General features: G+C 38.0%; 2 protein-coding genes across 4 annotated transcripts; both read left to right on the plus strand.

Annotated features, from left to right (window-relative positions):
* The first annotated feature begins 2,865 nt into the window (after positions 1 to 2,865).
* tctex1d1 (Tctex1 domain containing 1) lies at positions 2,866 to 5,141 on the plus strand. 2 transcript variants are annotated; one of them, XM_034887461.1, is made up of 5 exons: positions 2,866 to 3,155; positions 3,440 to 3,583; positions 3,807 to 3,898; positions 4,392 to 4,480; positions 4,565 to 5,141. In XM_034887461.1, the coding sequence occupies exons 2-5, from the start codon at positions 3,471 to 3,473 to the stop codon at positions 4,766 to 4,768; spliced, it is 498 nt and encodes a 165-aa protein (XP_034743352.1). In that variant the 5' UTR covers positions 2,866 to 3,155; positions 3,440 to 3,470; the 3' UTR covers positions 4,769 to 5,141. The 2 variants fall into 2 exon arrangements, with proteins under 2 accessions (XP_034743352.1, XP_034743351.1); XM_034887460.1 differs by having other exon boundaries at positions 2,881 to 3,155; positions 4,356 to 4,480; positions 4,565 to 4,910.
* Positions 5,142 to 6,808: 1,667 nt separating this feature from the next.
* On the plus strand, positions 6,809 to 17,002 carry mier1b (mesoderm induction early response 1b, transcriptional regulator). Of its 2 annotated transcripts, none has more exons than XM_034887430.1 (13): positions 6,809 to 6,891; positions 7,702 to 7,726; positions 9,628 to 9,776; positions 9,953 to 10,153; positions 10,272 to 10,401; positions 10,514 to 10,581; positions 10,986 to 11,058; positions 11,272 to 11,423; positions 12,340 to 12,421; positions 12,573 to 12,667; positions 13,095 to 13,141; positions 14,807 to 14,934; positions 15,632 to 17,002. In XM_034887430.1, the coding sequence occupies exons 1-13, from the start codon at positions 6,883 to 6,885 to the stop codon at positions 15,946 to 15,948; spliced, it is 1,476 nt and encodes a 491-aa protein (XP_034743321.1). In that variant the 5' UTR covers positions 6,809 to 6,882; the 3' UTR covers positions 15,949 to 17,002. The 2 variants fall into 2 exon arrangements, with proteins under 2 accessions (XP_034743321.1, XP_034743320.1); XM_034887429.1 differs by having other exon boundaries at positions 6,810 to 6,891; positions 13,014 to 13,141.
* The last annotated feature ends 503 nt before the right edge of the window (positions 17,003 to 17,505 follow it).

Consider the following 17,505-nt stretch of genomic DNA (forward strand, 5'->3'; position numbering starts at 1 on the left):
AAATGGCCATAATCAATATTGTCATATTTACATGGGATGAAATAATTACTTATAGGTGAATGAGGCTGCTCGTAGTGACAAACCCACAGAGAATTATCACTGGAATAGTACTGTTTTGGTTGACTCTGACTGCTTCCGTAGCATTGTTTTTGGTTGCAGCAGGCAGCTGTTTTCAGCAAAATGGCCGACCCCACTGTTAAAGTTAGCAACCAGCTGGTGAACATTCTGGAACATTTAGCAGCTTAAACAGCTGTTTTTCTGTAGAGGTTGATAGAGACTAAAAACAGAATTAAAAAAAAGAGTAAATATTGGTCAGGTGGCCAAAAACAAGACTCCAAATGAATGTTAATGTTACTGCATATCTGCTGGTTGTGTTAAATGTGTTAAAAGGCAAGTGTTTGCTAACAAGTTCACCATATCAACTTAGAAGCTATAATATGCCCACAAGTTGCTAAATTTCCGGTTTACATTCACTTGTTTTTAAAGGGATTACATTAATGATTGGAATGCCTTGGTTGTGTAGCTGACAATCATCAAGATAGCCAACTAGCTTAGTTAGCTACTGCATATCTACTAAGACAGCTAGTCATCGAGATAATCAAATACAGACTAACCTTCAAACACAATTTCAAAAGGTTTCATAAAATTGGGTTTGTTACCAAAAATGTATATGGCCTACTTTATGTGTGGCTGTGGTGTGCTTGCTTACCATTCCACTACCTACCTACCTACCTACCAGATAGGTTATGTTATGTGGATTATAGCAGAAAAGCATGGAATTATTTTTGAGTCATGGTCAATTCTCTTCAAAATATCATTCATGTGTTTGCAAAGAAAATCCTATTTTGTCCCATATGGCCATCAGGATCGAGGAAAATATATGTAATGCTATACTTTTACACACGCAGCCTTTACCACTACTTCGATGGCATATTGCCGTTAACGGGTCATATGAACAGAGAGTTGGAACTGTAAGTAAACCCGTTACAGCCATTTGACATGCTGAAAAACAAAAGCATTACATTAACACTATGAACAAGTGCAATGCTGAGATACATCAACTTTCCTACATCACAGGACTTTATTTGGTGTTTGCGGTGGTGTGTAAATGGTCAAATTTTGTAACAAAAAGTCAATACTTGTGTGAACAACAGCTGCTACTTTCACTGAAAGAATATGGTTCCTTTATTCTGTTAATGTTACAGAAATGATGTTTGAAAGGGCCTTAAGATGTAAGACGCATACAGACCCACACAAGAGTGCCAAACGGTGGTAAGAAGGAGCTTTAAGATTCAGGAGAAATAAAAAAAGGGACCTGGGCTGACAATTGTAGGAGTTGCCTTTGATGCTGCTTAAAAACTTGACCACTTCCTTTGACCATGATCTTTGATAGAGGTCTTGACAAGGACTATTGGGGCGATAACGGAGTGATGAAAAGAAATGTCTATCAAGAAGACAGCACTATTTATGTCCCTGTTTTTTTTTTTTTTTGCTTTTCAACCATTTTGAATAAATGTTTTATCATTTTCTAATAGCAATATTTAAGTGTAGAAAGTGTACATAAAAAGCTATGTTTCAATATTTCTCTGGGCATATGGATGTGTCTGTGATTGTCTCTTGATTTATTGATGTCAGCACTCATGAAGGTTCTATGTAACAACACTCCCACTCTTCATCTCTTGTTTTACATGTGGGTTTCTTGTACCATAAAGTGTTACTGTTGATGAATAACTCCACACGGTGATGCATGAAATCTGCATTTGTCCATTCCTGTCTTATCAGTGCAATCCCAGTTATCCATTAACGTCATGATTCGTGTGTTACTGTATATTCGTGCTATGAGAGAATACTTTTTTGCCTTCACTTAAACTTCCACTCTCTGTTTTGCCGTTGTTGCACCTTCAGAAAACCAATTGTCAATAAATTTGGCATGCATTCATTGCTATTCCCATTCCATGCATCTGATATAGCTGTTTAACATTCTCCTGTGTTTGAATTGCACATAAAACACACCTTAAATGTCATTAATAAAACAATTCATGGGCTCATGTCACATATCAATGTGTTTGAACATTACATTTTATAGAATGTTTTTATGTGTTGACTCACAGTTTGGGCCTAGGTGTAATATTTCATTTATTTCTTTGAAAATGGAAAAACATGGTTCTTTCAGTTTATTAAGAACAACAGTTCTCAGTGTTTTTATTACTTATGCTTCTGTTTTTCTTTGCCTTTTTTGAGCATACACTTAGTCCACCAAAATGGAAGAGTTTCTGTAAGTTTATTTTTTCTACAATGTTTTGGCTGTATTCCTTTCACGACATTAGACACAGAATATGCAAACATGTCATGTAAATTTCCCATCCAAAGATTTTAAAAGTAAATATATGAAAAAAATATAATGTAATACCTGTTTTACTTGGTAATAAAGAAGAGAAAATATGAGACATTTATCTCCCACTCATTTGTTCAAAGACTAAAAAGTATGCATTATGGGGATAGTGGCTATAGTTTATTAAATAGTTTTCTGATTCTGTAAAAGTGAATCTCAGCCTGATTTCTGCTGTTAAACTATGACTATTGTATTACTTTCATTTATGGTTTATGCTTAAGTTCCACAAAGCCTTAACTGGGTCACGTGGGTCATCAGAGAGGAGAAGGTATAGAGACATAATATTATTACAACCTTTTCACTTTAAGGCCCAATTAGTGATTTCACACTTACATGTCTAACACAGGTTGAAAGATGAGGTTAAACATTCATTCTTGACCTTGGAAATCCATGACAACCAGGCAAAGGCCATGCTGATGAATATCACGTGGGTGATCAAAAGCTCCACAACAGCTACTAAGTAGACATCGTAGCTAGTGAGTTTGTTTCTCAAGTGCTGTTACTAGGGTCAAGATGGATCAGAACATATGTCCACCTAGTAACTTGTTTTTCAGAAGCTTTCAACCACAACTTACAGTTTTCATCCGCAGGGTTAGTGAAATAGTCGTTGAAAAATAATGGAGCAGTTCAGCAGCAGGAAGCCTTCATACATGAAAACCCTTGCTACTCTGACTGACTGTTCATGGTTACCATGACAACACCAAGCTCTACGGAGCTAACGTTAGCTACTTTGTTCTGCTCGGTCCAAGAGGTCCTGAATTTGGTAAAATCGTGTTTAATTTTGCTCCGTAATATTTCTTTGTAGCCCAATTGACACGACATGAGCTGTAAAACTATAACCCTACTGTTGTCCTTCATTAGCCAAAAATAACCCGTTAACGTTTAACAGAAAAGCTAGGATAGCAATGTTTAGCCACACAGTTTAAACGATTTCCCGATCTGGCTAGATTTTATTTCGACTATACATATGTGTTTCAAGTCTTCAAGTAAAGTTACCATTGCAGATGTTTAACTAGATATTAATTGAGCTAACGTCAATATATTTAGGTTGTCGTCCTGTAAAGACAAAGTCCTCATCATGTCTGACCTGCTTAAAGACAAATCCCAAAGAAGAGAAAAGAAGACAGGCAAGTTGCCCTCAGAGGGAAGTCATGGCGTCAGAGGCAAAGAAACAACTGGCAAGACTAAGGAGTGAGTAACGTTAGATTAAGCAGATAATATTGACCGATATTCACCTTTCATCAATCTTTTATTGTTGTCAGTCATCTTTAGTAATCATAACGAATGGCAGAAATCAGAAAGAACGTGTATATGTTTGGTTGAGAAGTTATACTCAGCTCCTCCTAAATTATGTGGAGGTCAGTCAACCACTGGGTGTAGCATAACTACAATTTGATCCTGTCTCTGAATGCAGTTCAATAAGTACTGTGTCGTACATGGATGAACTAGCACACAATGATGACAACCCCCGGATGACCATAACAATGGAGAACACCTACCAGATGGGTGAGATAATATTCACCTGTATGACAGACATGCTGCACCACAGCATTATCACCAACTACACATGGACTGTAACAGTATAATACAACAATGATCGGTTTTGATTCTTTAAGAGCTGAAGTTCATCCACATATGTGTTCAAAGATTCCATTTTATTTATTTTGATTTGATTAATTTAGCACTGCAACCCCACACCAAGGCACTGATTTAATGAATGACTTTTTTCACTTGTCTAACTGCAAAAGCATTGCACATGCTAGGGAACGAGGGATGGAAGCTGATCAAGATCAGTAACATCTCAAAGCAGCAGACATTTCGATGCAGTATTAATTGCAATGTTGATTGATTTGCTCTCCAAATCCAATCAATACTTCACAATATGTTTTACTAGCCAAACCAATTGCATAAGAAGTCAAATTTATTTGCCATGGTATTGTTGTGTTTGGTTTTTGTATCACAGGACCTTACAAACGCATCCCTATTCCAGCTGTCACAGACATACTGAAGGATGTACTCACCAGTTACCTCCAGGAGGAGAAATATGAAGGAGAGTGGTCTCAAAAAATGACAAAAACAATATCTGAGGTAAATAAAACTGAAAAGATCATTCATGCAACACTGTTTGAATACCTTGAACTTCAGTTCAATTTTTGGGATTTCCCCTCCCAGGTGATAAGAGCCCGTGTGAAGGACCTCATGATTCCCCGATATAAGATTGTCGTCATGGTCCACATCGGCCAGCTCACCGGGCAGAGCATGCAAATCAGCAGCCGCTGTCTTTGGGATGCAGCTAATGACACTTTTGCCTCCTACTCCTTCAAGAACAGCTCTCTATTTGGGCTGGCAACTGTCTACGCTGTTTACTTTGAGTGAATCATGCAGACATTGAATAGACTGTGATAAGAACACAAGGGTCGCTTTAGTCATGCATTTCTCACAGTTACAAAAACATTTGCTACTGTTGAAGAGTTCTTTATGTTGTATATTTTTTCATGTATAAAATGATAAAACAAGAATTTGTGAGTAAAATTCATTTAATTTTTTTTAATTTTTGGAAGCATAGAAAATTAAATCACATTATCTTAACAATGTTCTGAAGATTTTATTTTGGGCTAAATTAAGACAGATTGTTGATGATCAATCCTAGGACCCTTGGGATGTTCCCCTTTTAGCAGAGCATGGAGAGCTCACTCCGTCGACAGCCTAGTTGACAGCACACTTTTATTAGTGCCTGGTTTTGGTCCCGCCAAGTACGGCCCATTGCTGGCTCATGTGTTGTCTTTAGTTTTGGTTTCCTGCTACCTGCAGAGAGATATCAGTCTATCAGTAATTTATTGTACGGTTGTGAAATGAACCCCAAAGCTACAAATAAGGATTCCAGTAACTGTGTACTCACCACCTGGCAAAGTCGTCTCCTCTCCCATCAGTCTTCTCCACCTGGATCCTCCGCAGGTGTACACCACTGCCCGCACAAACGCCCGGCCACATAGCCTCAGTGTGTTTGAATTATCCTGTGTGTGTATCCGTGTTACACATAACATGCACAGCAGCACAACAAGCAAAATGAGGGATCTCATGGCGTTTTTTCTCAAAAAACCTGATCCTGATCAACCCTTTTATATAGAGTCTCCAGTGATGTCACACACTTTCCTAAGTCTTCCTCAGGTCGTACCTGTGTAAATTGTTTGTACAATCTTTGGTAACCATTATGTGCTTTTAACAGCGGATGTCAGTCTGGTAATTTGAGATATGTGTGGGAATCTAGGCCATTGTGATGATCACTTATTGTCAACATTTCTTGTAAATGTTAAGAGACAGAATGACTCATTTATGTCCAAAATGCAGGGTTTTTATTGACCCGGGTTTAGCAAAGTGTTTCCTAATGGATCTCTTCAGATGGCCATCCTACAACAAACTGAGATGATGGCTCTCTACATAGCAACATAGTGGAGTGTGTGCCCACTATCATGAACATAAATCAGTGATTGCAAGAAGAGACAGTTGCATTAACCGGTACACTTGTTGTCAAATTGATCTTTGTCATGAAATAGTATTGACCTTTAAATAATCATTGCCAGCCCATTTTTATGTCTTAATGGGACTAAGCATAATCAAAATCCAAAATATGTTTTTTATAATGAATGTATCTTTCTCTCACACACTAGTGACATATATAATATTTAACCAAAATTGTTGATATTCACCCCTGTGCTCAAAAACCTGTAACAGCCAGGGGCCTAGCTTTTGGTTATGTTGGCAATTTTAATATGTCAGGTCTAATTACATAAATTACATTATTGTCAACATTTTTTTAACAAGTTCAATTTTTGACTTTATTACATTTTTATGTTGAATGTTTCCTCACATCACTGTTGGGTCCTCTTGGGTGTTCCCTTTTTGTAATTAAAGCAGCATTCACCTTTGCATTACAGCCTGGCCATGTTAAGGTACAGCACATACAACATAATCTTTGCTGTATGTAGATCTAAATGAATACAAATTATTGTTATTAACTTCACATCATTTTATCAGATTTTAGTTTTACCTAGATAATGATGATGTTGATGGATCAATGCTGATGATAGGAAAATAAAACCAAAACATTAACATGTATTAAACTGTATCAAGATATGTTCTAATTATCTGTGTCTAATGAGGCCAAGGGTGATACATTTCAGTGTCATTTACATGTATGCATTTAAGCAACTTTAAAAAAAGAAATGTAAAAAAAACTTTTCACACACACATATTTCTTACTGATATGACTATTTTCAAGATTTACAGCGTACTAATACATTGAATTTTCTTGATTTAGATGTAATGAAAAATTAAAGCGTTGTAAAGTAAATATAATATTAGGCTACATAATGCACATAATCATATATTCACTGCATCTTCCATGCCTTGTTATTGATACTGCAGGTGGGCGGGGCTCTTCATCCGGGAACTACGTCTAACCCCTGAAGTGACCCTGCAGGATTGCAAACATGGCGGAGGTAAGAAAGTGAAATAAATATTCGGAAAAAAATAAATATATACGGCAAGATAGTTGGTTCACTCGTATGCGTACATCGTTTGCGTGTTGTAGCTTTAAAATAAGAAATTAAGAATCAGATGTTTGCGTTGCTAAATAATAGCCATTTCTTGACACAAGCATGTTTAGTAAACTTCGGATTTACGGTAGCTAACGTTAGCGGCGCTAAGTTAGCCTTGACGGTAGGTAGCTGCGGCGTTAGCGATGTTACTTCGCGATTTTGTTTAAGAATATTGAACTATATATTTGTACGTTTTAAATTAGATACGTAGAGGTCGTGTCATGGTTAGAGCTATTTGATGTGTTGTTTTTCAATAATTATTCGCAGGCAGTTGATACCAAACGTAACTTGGACGCATTAGCTAAATTTATATAAAGGAGACGTAGCTTTCAATTTGTATGTTGTATTTGTAAGTTAGCCAGTTGAGTAAATCAGCATATAACAAGCACGCTTGCTGTAACTTAGCAAACTGGGTGAATGCTGGCGGTAAACACCACTGCACCTTTGCTACCCTGTGTTGAGATGCTACATACATTTTCCCACAGGAAGTGGTGACAGTCTTTGTTTTTTTTTTCTTATTGAACAGCAGTCAGCTTTTAGAGCACAGGGTTGAGCGCGCTTTTTTGGAACTCATCTCTCCCCCCTGCCAGAGTAACTTATTATGTTATAGATAAGTTGTATACAACGGCAAAACGTTTCTAATTGTACGTCTAATAAAATATTTGCCTCTAAAGCTGTTCTTTAACTTTATTTATGTTTTCCATTTTCCAGCCCTCCCTCGGGAATTCGAGCCCAGGTACATAAAGTTGGAGCCTTTTTTGTTGTTGTTTAGGTGCATGTCATATGTTTCACATCTATTGTTCAAACTTACTTTTAATTATACGTATTCAATTTGATGCTTAAAAGAACAATTAAGGCCTAAATGAAAATGAAAAACACAGAATTGGAACCATTCTTGCCAATTTGATTGATAGTCTTAGACTTAATGATCTGTGTTATATCAAATAATAACAACAATAATACTAGTTATTAATATTTGCATGTGTTTGGGTTTTCTGAATGTATACACAACGGTAAAACAAACACACAAAAGGCTTATTTTGCAGCTATATGTCAAACCTCTGTCTATGTATCAGCAATTTATTAAAGCTAGGATTAGGCGATAAGAAGGTAATGTAAGATTTAAAGGAATTACTTTAATTCTTTGATTATTGGTCATCAGTTCCCTGGACTTGCCAAAGTAGACTTTGCAATTTTGGTTTTTAATCTGTAGGATCTTGGATTTGTCAGGTATGTGAAGCATTAGGCTACTAGAATAAACACGCAAATTAAGTTGAATTAAATCAATGATATTTTGGTTATAAAATTACTTATGCTAGGATAGAAGATTTGATTCATTTCACCCACCACCATACTTGAATATATTTGTAATCTACATATACACTTACCGGCCACTTTATTAGGCACTCCTTGCTAGTACCAGATTGGACCGCCTTTTGCCTTCAGAACTGCCTCAATTCTTTGTGGCATAGATTCAGTGAGGTGCTGGAAACGTTCCCCAGAAATTTTGGTCCATATTGACGTGATAGCATCACACGGTTGCTGCAGATGTGTTAGCTCTACATCCATGATGCAAATTTCCACATCCCAAAGGTGTTCCATTGTATAGAGGGTTTTCACTGTAACGTTGCAGTAACGACATTGCAATAACCCAGATACGCGGTTATATTGGAAATACTCTGTGTAAACAACTGAACGGAGTACAGTGGAGTATTGTGCACTTTGGATACTTTAAGTGAATGTAGCCATGTCTAAACCACAGAAAAGCATCCAAGATGCAACGGCAAGAAACGGCCCAATATTTCAAGAAATTACAGTTTATTGGCGGTAAAGAATGCTACAAGTTGGCTCTCTCTTCTTAGATCCATGACAACTCGAAGATTCTTCCTTCAGTTGCATATCCTGATATAGTCAACTACCTGCTTTTCTTGCCGAGCCCATACACAGCTGCAGACCTTAAATCCTACAAAGGTTTGGAGGCCTATAACCAGACAGTGTGCGGATGAGTGAGGGAGACGCAGTACCAAGTCATTAATAACCGTTGTGTTGTGAAGGCCAAAGTAACGCAATAACGTCTTTAATCAACCTCAAATTAACTGTATGACAACATTGCAATAGTCAAGGCGTAGCCAAGTGACTCTCATTCGGGATCTATTTCTGTGCCTGTGCATTGTTGTGATGCAGAGTACCTCCAATATGGCAACCTCCATTGGCAACCTACATTGTCATGTTCAAGAAACCACTTTGAGATTATTTGAGCTTTGTGACGTGTAGCATGATACTGCTGGAAGTCGCCATTTGAAGATTGGTACACTGTAGTATTAAAAGGATGGACATGGTCCGCAACAATGCTCAGGTAGGCTGTGGCATTTAAACGTTGTTCAATCTGTACTAAGGGGCCTAAAGTGTGCCAAGAAAGAATCCCCCACACCATTATACCATCACCACCACCACCACAAGCCTAAACCCTTGACTCTGGATCCGTGATTTCATGTTGTCTACGTCAAATTCTGATCGTATCAACTAGCTAAATGTTGCCGCAAAATGTGTGTAGTGTTTGACCTTTATCAGATTTGTTCATAATTTTAAACAATCTTTTTTGTTATATTGCTTTCATTTTTGGGGATATTGTTCTAGGAGGTTCAGCGGGTTCCGTTGACCATGATTTCGACCCATCAGCAGACATGCTTGTCCATGATTTTGATGATGAACGCACCCTGGAGGAAGAAGAAATGTTGGAGGCATCGGATGAGACCAACGCCAACGAGATTGAAGATCTTGCACGGGTGAGTTTCAGGCTTGGAGCTCATATTTGGTTATGTCTTTTCAATCAATGGCAAGTTACAATCCTGAGTTTTGAATTTACATTTAGACCGAAATGATCCCTTTAGGCATCAAATTGTTAGGTGTACTTTCAGTTCATTTTACAGTTCAGAATACAATGTAATTTTTGTTTCAACAGGAGGGAGATATGCCCATTCATGAGCTGCTGAGTCTGTATGGTTATGGTGGCGGTTCACTAGCAGATGAAGATGAAGAGGAGGAGGAGGAGGAGGAGGAGGAACCCGAGGACGAAGAGGATGAAGAGGAGGAGGACGAGGAGGAAGAGGATTTAGACAACAATGAAAGCAGTCAAAGGACTGGCGAGTTAAAAAGAAATGAGGTATGTCTGTGTGCCTTAAATCACATATCATCACAGATGATATGGTTTCCATAGACTTCTTTTTTTTTTCGTGGTGACTATTGTGTGTTTGATTTTAGCATTGTTTGTTTGTTTTCAGGGTGAGGGTGTTAAGATCTCGTCGGGACATAGGGATGAGGACCAGGCAACCTCTGAGGTTCGCACACGCTCAGTCAGGTCCCTAGGCACAGCAGAACTCATTCGCCCACAGAAACTCAAGTACTTTGAAAGTATGTGCCATCTTATCTCTTTTTTTCTTTCTCTTCTTTCCTCTTGTGGAAACTAAATGCAGAATAATTTATGTGGTTTAGCTGGTTAAATGGATTTCACATTGTGCCTCAGGTAATAATGATGCAGAGGGGGAGTCAGATGAAGATGAGGACTATGTTCCGTCAGAAGACTGGAAAAAAGTATGTACAAACTTTAATTATTTGAGTGTCAGACACTCGTACTGTCAGATTCCAGCTTGATTTATATTATGCTGCTAAAGCATTTGTCAGAACAAAAACATGGTTTCTTTTAAATGCTTTAATCAGATACATTTACATACAGGCTACTTCTTATTTATGTAAAGATTTGGAGCATGTGCAGTGTTACTTCATTATTGTCTAATCCTTTAGTCTTAAATACACAGCTATTAAAGTAGCTGTCAGATGATGGATTTATGTCTTAAAAACACACTTAAGCTCACTTCACAAATACTACACTTATACACTACAGTTTTCATGGTGTAAAGAAAAAAGCAGGTTTCATAATTATATTAAATTATTAAGTAATTGTTTGCCAGTCTAAACTTTGTGTTTATGTCCAACAGGAAATCATGGTGGGTTCCATGTATCAGGCAGAAACTCCTGTTGGCCTGTGTAAATATAAAGACAATGAAAAAGGTAAGCTGGTTGTTGTCTCTTGCTGTAAAACTGTCTCCTTTTTTGGGTCCAAAAGAACTGAAGATGTGAAGATATTTTGTTAAAGCGTCAATGGTCAACCCTAGAATATCGCTGCAATATTGATGTTGAGGTATTAGGTCAAGAGTATTGTGATATATGATTTCTGCCCAGCCCTGGTTGACAGCACATTGCCTGTATCTATTTGTCTTGTAGTTTATGAAAATGATGACCAGTTGTTGTGGAACCCCGAGTGTCTTCCTGAAGGGAAAGTGGTAGAGTTCTTGACAGAGGCAACAAGGAGGACAGGAGAGGAGAAGGGGGTGGATGCAATCCCAGAGGGATCCCATATCAAAGACAATGAACAGGTGACAGCATAATATTCTGGCCAAAGTTGATTTTTCCCGCTGTGCATAAATCCTATGAAAAGACATATCTTATTTCTCTGTGCCATATACCTTCAATGTTGTCCAAAAACCCTTATTACATATCTGTGAGCTACACTGTCTCTCTGTGTGGCATGTTCCTTCATTACATGTTAACATGGCCACTGTAGTTTATTGTAGTCTCTCAATGTGTATCAGTCATTGCCTGAAATACACTTTTTACTCCTGTTTGAATTATGTTGGCTAAGGACTACAGTGCCCAGCTGTATGCCCAGGGGTCGTTTCATGGGTTTGTTGACTTTAAGAAAAAATTTGAATAACGCCAGCATTATGCTTTAAATCATGGATCTTCAACAAGGGGTCCGGAACCCCTAAGGGGGTACTCCGTCAATGCAAATTGTCGTTATTCCAAATTAAAAATGGAAAATTATTGTTATTGTAAATTTTTCATAAAATTAAAAATTCCTAAAATGAATCCATATTATAAGCAAAGATAAGTCCCCACTGATGATAGGCTTACTGGCCTATAGGTAAGTTAGTCACTACGGCCATCCACAGATACAGTTCATCCTAAAGATCCTCTGTGCTACATGTATTTTTAACTTTTAAACATGATTTATTAAATCATGCCAACAATTACTAATCTATTTTAATATCTTATTCTATTCATAAAAGCTTAGTATAAAGGGTTTAGGCTGCCCTATATGTTATTGAAAGCCCGGTTTAAAATGCAACTTCATTTTATACAATTTATGTGGTAGGGGGTCCCTGCTCCGTCTGTCTTTCAGTTAAGTGGTCCTTGGGTTAAAAAAAAATTTGAACACCACTGCTTTAAAGCAAACAAGTTGCATTTGTTCTGTATGTTTATTCATTTATTTATTTATTTGTTTCCCTGTAGGCATTGTATGAACTAGTGAAATGTGACTTTGACACAGAGGAAGCTTTAAGAAGACTTAAGTTTAATGTAAAAGCAGCCAGAGGTAAGTAGACCATCAAACTTCAATGTCCTTCACATATTGGCCTTCACTTTTCTCTGATGCAACATATTTGGGGTAATATGGTGTACTGTACTTGGATCGTCTTGAGAAGACCTTGCGGATGAAAGCTTAATACTTATTCTCTCTGGAACAGAGGAGCTATCTGTCTGGACTGAAGAGGAATGTAGACATTTTGAACAAGGACTAAAAGCTTATGGGAAAGACTTTCATTTGATACAGGCCAACAAGGTAAGAGACATGTTTCAAAGCCACATTAATGAACCATTGCTGATTAATATGTCATTACCACATGTTGATAACATTAAAATCATTTTGACAATCACAACATCCATTTTATATGTATGTTGATGTGTTTGCTGTGTGATGCGCAGGGTTGGAATCAACCTGTTTTGTATTTTGAGACAAATCAAATTTCCTAGTTTGTTACAGTGTTAAAGTGTCTGTAGATCATATGACCTTTGTCAGAGTCCCAAGCAACAATTTGATATGTCTCTTATTTGAAATTGTACTGAATCTATATGTTCAGACGATGGTAATAATGGTTATTTCATGTCTGCTGAATTAAATCTTTCAGGTGAGAACTAGGTCTGTAGGAGAATGTGTGGCCTTTTATTACATGTGGAAGAAGTCTGAGCGTTATGATTTCTTTGCACAGCAAACCAGACTTGGAAAAAGGAAATACAACCTTCACCCTGGTGTCACGTAAGTTCTTAAAATATCCATACAGTATGTAAAATATATATACACAGTATATACATTTCTATGTAAATTATTAAAGGAAGAATTTGTCTTCCTGTTTCCAATTGATGTGTTTGGTCATGTTGGTTGTTCCTAATATTCCAGTAGAGGTTTTGTGATACAAAATTACAATACAAACATCGAACTCATGTAAAAAAAAGAAAGAAAAAAGATTCTTCATTTTTTTTTGTGTGAAAATAAGTCAGCCGCTCGTGGGTCCTTTTTGCAGACATACATTATACATTAAAATTAGTACTAATTAAACATGCAGATTTCTTTGGAAAACATTAGGTGATAACAGCGCTTGATGGCATTTCGGTGGATTTAAATGCAGCTGATGGATTTATATCCATTCATGGAAGACGTTTGGAGTACAGGGCACATACTGTATTTTAGAAAGGGCACTGTCTTGAGTTTATTGCTACAGTCTATCCTGTGTAGAATGATCCACTCCAGTGAATGTACAGTATCTCATGTAGTTTCAGGTCTCATATAAGAAACATATGATTTTCCTGTAATGTGGTGTAGGGCTGGGCGATATGGAAAAAAATCAAATATCATGATATTTTTGATGTTGCAACAATATTGTAGTGTTGACTACTGGTGCTTTCACAAAATATTTATATGATGAGATTTTTGATAAATAATCATCAGTAATGAGGCTATGATGACTAAGTGGGTAAAGTAAAATAATAGAACAGCTACAACAGTCTGTTAAGTTCAGAAAATGACATAACTTTAATGTAATGCAGCCATTGAAACCAGGTAAAGACAACACTTATGCCATATTACAATATCCAAACTCTAAGATATCTAGTCTCATATCACGATATTGATATAATATTGATAGATTGTAGATGTGTATCGATATATATTATTATAATGTGGTGTCTGTTTGCTACCTTCATACTGATGCCTCAGTCATGGTTATGGTAAAAAAGAATATTTGAGCTCTATCTTAATATCAATCAGTTGTTATTCTGTTGAAATACTCCAGGCAGTAAGCCCAAAACATGTATTTCTATTGTGCGTAAAGAAACATGAGGAATCTAATGAGATGTACAAAGGCAGTTGTAAATTTCCCTGGATGTCACATTTTGATAAACTAATAGAGATTATGTTCATTTTGTCTCTCGCTATGAATTATGGGTGTAGTCTAACATTATTGGACTGCCAGGGTTGAAAAGTAAATAAAAGACTTTGTGTTATTCCAGCCAGAGGAATGAAACGCCAGAATTAAATAAAAAGATAAAGCTTTCAAGACTGGGACTAACCTAGCCCGGTCTGTCTGAGCAAATGAATTAAATAAACTTGGCTTAACGGATGATATTGCTGTACTGAACACCTCCTGAATGTGACAAGGTACCTGGTGATACCAGCTCAAGAGCCACAGCAACACACAGTTCTCCAGCAAACAGTTGGGATTGACCTCATGTACAGCAACAAGCTTGTATAAAACACTACGATTCAATGGGCAGTAGTACACCTGAACTAGGAGGACCCACCTGCAATCACGTTTAGGTTAGAAAAAAAACTGACCGGCCAGATCACGTACACTTGGCTAGTCTTCTAAACCATATCCAGAGTGAGGTTGTGTGTAACGGCTTGTGTGCTGCTGTGTGTCATCAGCGACTACATGGACAGATTACTGGACGAGACTGAGAGCGCCACGTCCAGCAGGGCGGCGTCGCCTCCTCCCACCACCTCCAGCAGCAGCGCCAGCCACTCGGAGAGGGAAGACGGCAGCAGTCAGAACGGTGAGCCGATGAATAGAACGTACATGCACACTAGGTATGAGCCGGTTTGAGATTCTGGTGGTATATGATAACCTTCAGCAAAAAGATCCCGGTTTCATGGTATTGCAATCACAGCTTTGAAATGTTTTATTTTTGAAATCTCTGGGTCGAAACAAAACAAAACTTTTTCCCATTGAACACAATGTATTTTCTTTTCAAACACACTGCACACTGAAAGGGAGACAGGTTACTTAAGTGAGCTCATACCTTAGGAACGGTAGGATGGAAAATGTTAGTGGTTTTAAAAAACAGACTTTTCCAACCGGCCCGTGTCTAGCGCACACACACAAACAGTTGATTTATTAAATTTTTAATATTATACCTTTACCTTTTAAAGGCATGTCCATTATTTTTGTTGTTTTTTGAGATATTTATGCCATTCTCTAACTTCCCAGTAGTGTTCCATATATATTCAAATCCAAACATTTACATTTTGTAGTAGTATGTAGTAACTATGTGAGGTAAGTATTTTCCCAAGCCCTTTATAAAGAAAAACATTCTCACATGATCTAATGTAGGTTTCTGTATGATAGTGTTGCTTTAGTACAGTAATTTGGATGATGTTCGGCATGGAGAGATACTACTACAGCAATTGTAATTTGGGTGATCAAACGTTTTAATTGTGTCAAACCACAAACTTTTCATTTTTCATTGTCAGGTATCGCAAGCCACAATTCAAACCACCCAGTGGACGGCGCTCCGTTGCCCCCAGTAAATCAAGGCACGCCCGAGTCCGTTCAGTCCAACGGTCCCTCCATTCCGTTAGTGGAAGCTCCTCCGCCCATCTCAGACAACAGCTCCAATGGCTGCAGCCAACCCAGTGCACCCGGCCACGACCACAATGGTTCTCTGGAGTCTCCACCGGAACACAGAGACACGGCAACAGCACACGAAAGGCCGGCCAAGAGATGCAGGACAGAGGCAGAGCCATTAGGCCAAAGTGAGGTGGAAGCATCCAGAACACAGGAGGACTGAAGGATACACAGTTACGTAATGTAGACTAATAGACGCTGAATTGGGCGAGAAATTTTCCCTTCTTCCCCGTTTATGGGCAGAGGAAAAGGGTGAAGAGGATGAGGTAAGATGGGCTTCTCTTGGCCCGCAAGCGTAGTATCTCCTAAGAGCAGACTCACTCTTTGATAAGGTCAAAGGTCACTGAAAATCACACCTTAAAGAACACAGCCAACCAAACTGCAGCTGGTCGTCCAGGAGGGGCAGTGGTGTCTCCCCGCCCCTCCACCCCCTCCATGTCCTGACTGCCTGCAGAGCTCATTCCAAAGTACCACAGCTCCACCATGTCCTACAAAATATCTTCTACCAATCGTCTTTATTCCCTTTTTTGGAGACAGACTAACAACGTTTTGCCAAGAATTTCCTTCGTCTATTTGTACTCAAAGAAAATAAATCGCCTGTGATATTTTTATACACAAGAGATATTTATATTTTTTAACAAAAGAAAAACTATGATAGGTAACTGCTGTTTAGGCTATTTGAACATTTGATGAAATGGGAGAGGTTTTAAACGATTCATGTGCTCGAATTGTTAAAAAAAAACAGCAAAGTAGGCAAACACAGGATGAGTTAGGCTGGTGCTGTCGCTCGCTCTCTTGAGTTGCACTTTGATTGTATGTTCCTCCTCATTATTGATAAGGAGTGGTGTCGAAACCCAGCAGAATAACATTTTCACTCCTCTTGTGGCTGTTTGTTGGATTCTGATGAATAAACCAATGGGTTAGTCCCCCCGCTGGCTTGTTTGTGTAAAGCAGCTGACATCAGTGATGTCCTCTATTATAACTCATGTAGAAGATCGCTGTATTTTTGGATTTTCATAGTCAGTGCTTTGCTCAATGCTTTGTTTTTAATAGGCAGAAAGTCCGTGATTTTTAATGTAAAGTTTGTATAGATTTCTTACCTTGAGAAGTTGGTACATTTTTATAACTGTCTGTTCATCTGTATGTTCTGGTCTTCCTTACAGGCTGGGCTTTTTGTTGTGAAATCGTTTGCCCTGTTGCTCAGAGATGGTTGTTATGAAACAGTAGCCATTCCACTTTCCCTCTCTGTTTGACAGCACTTCCCATTCCTGTGACCTTGCGCAATCTGAAATGTTTGTAGCAGAGAGCCTCACCTCTTGTGCATGGAAAAAGGCCCACATTGTGGTTCAGTTTGCTGCTTGCCTTTGGTTCAAATGATCTGCTTAGTTTCAGCCAAGATTTTCCATCTTTCCTCAGTAAGTGGCTTCAGTGCAGTGAAACAGACCAGATTGACTTGGGGGGGGGGGTGTGACCTGGAAGACCTTCATTAGTTTTGGTACATCAGCTGTTCAGCTTGTGTGTCTTTTACTTTGTACTCCAGCTTTGAACTTACATTCACCAATTAAGATAAGTTTGTCTCAAATAATGTTGATCCATGTAGTATTTTATTTCCCTTTGCTGAAAATAATGTCTTGTTTCTTTTCTCTGTAAAAATTAATGTATTCCATGACTGACTATGAATGGAATAACATTGGCTATATTTAATAAATGTATTAATGAG

The sequence above is a fragment of the Etheostoma cragini genome, chromosome 12 (assembly GCF_013103735.1).
Source record: "Etheostoma cragini isolate CJK2018 chromosome 12, CSU_Ecrag_1.0, whole genome shotgun sequence".
NCBI classification, from domain to species: domain Eukaryota; kingdom Metazoa; phylum Chordata; class Actinopteri; order Perciformes; family Percidae; genus Etheostoma; species Etheostoma cragini.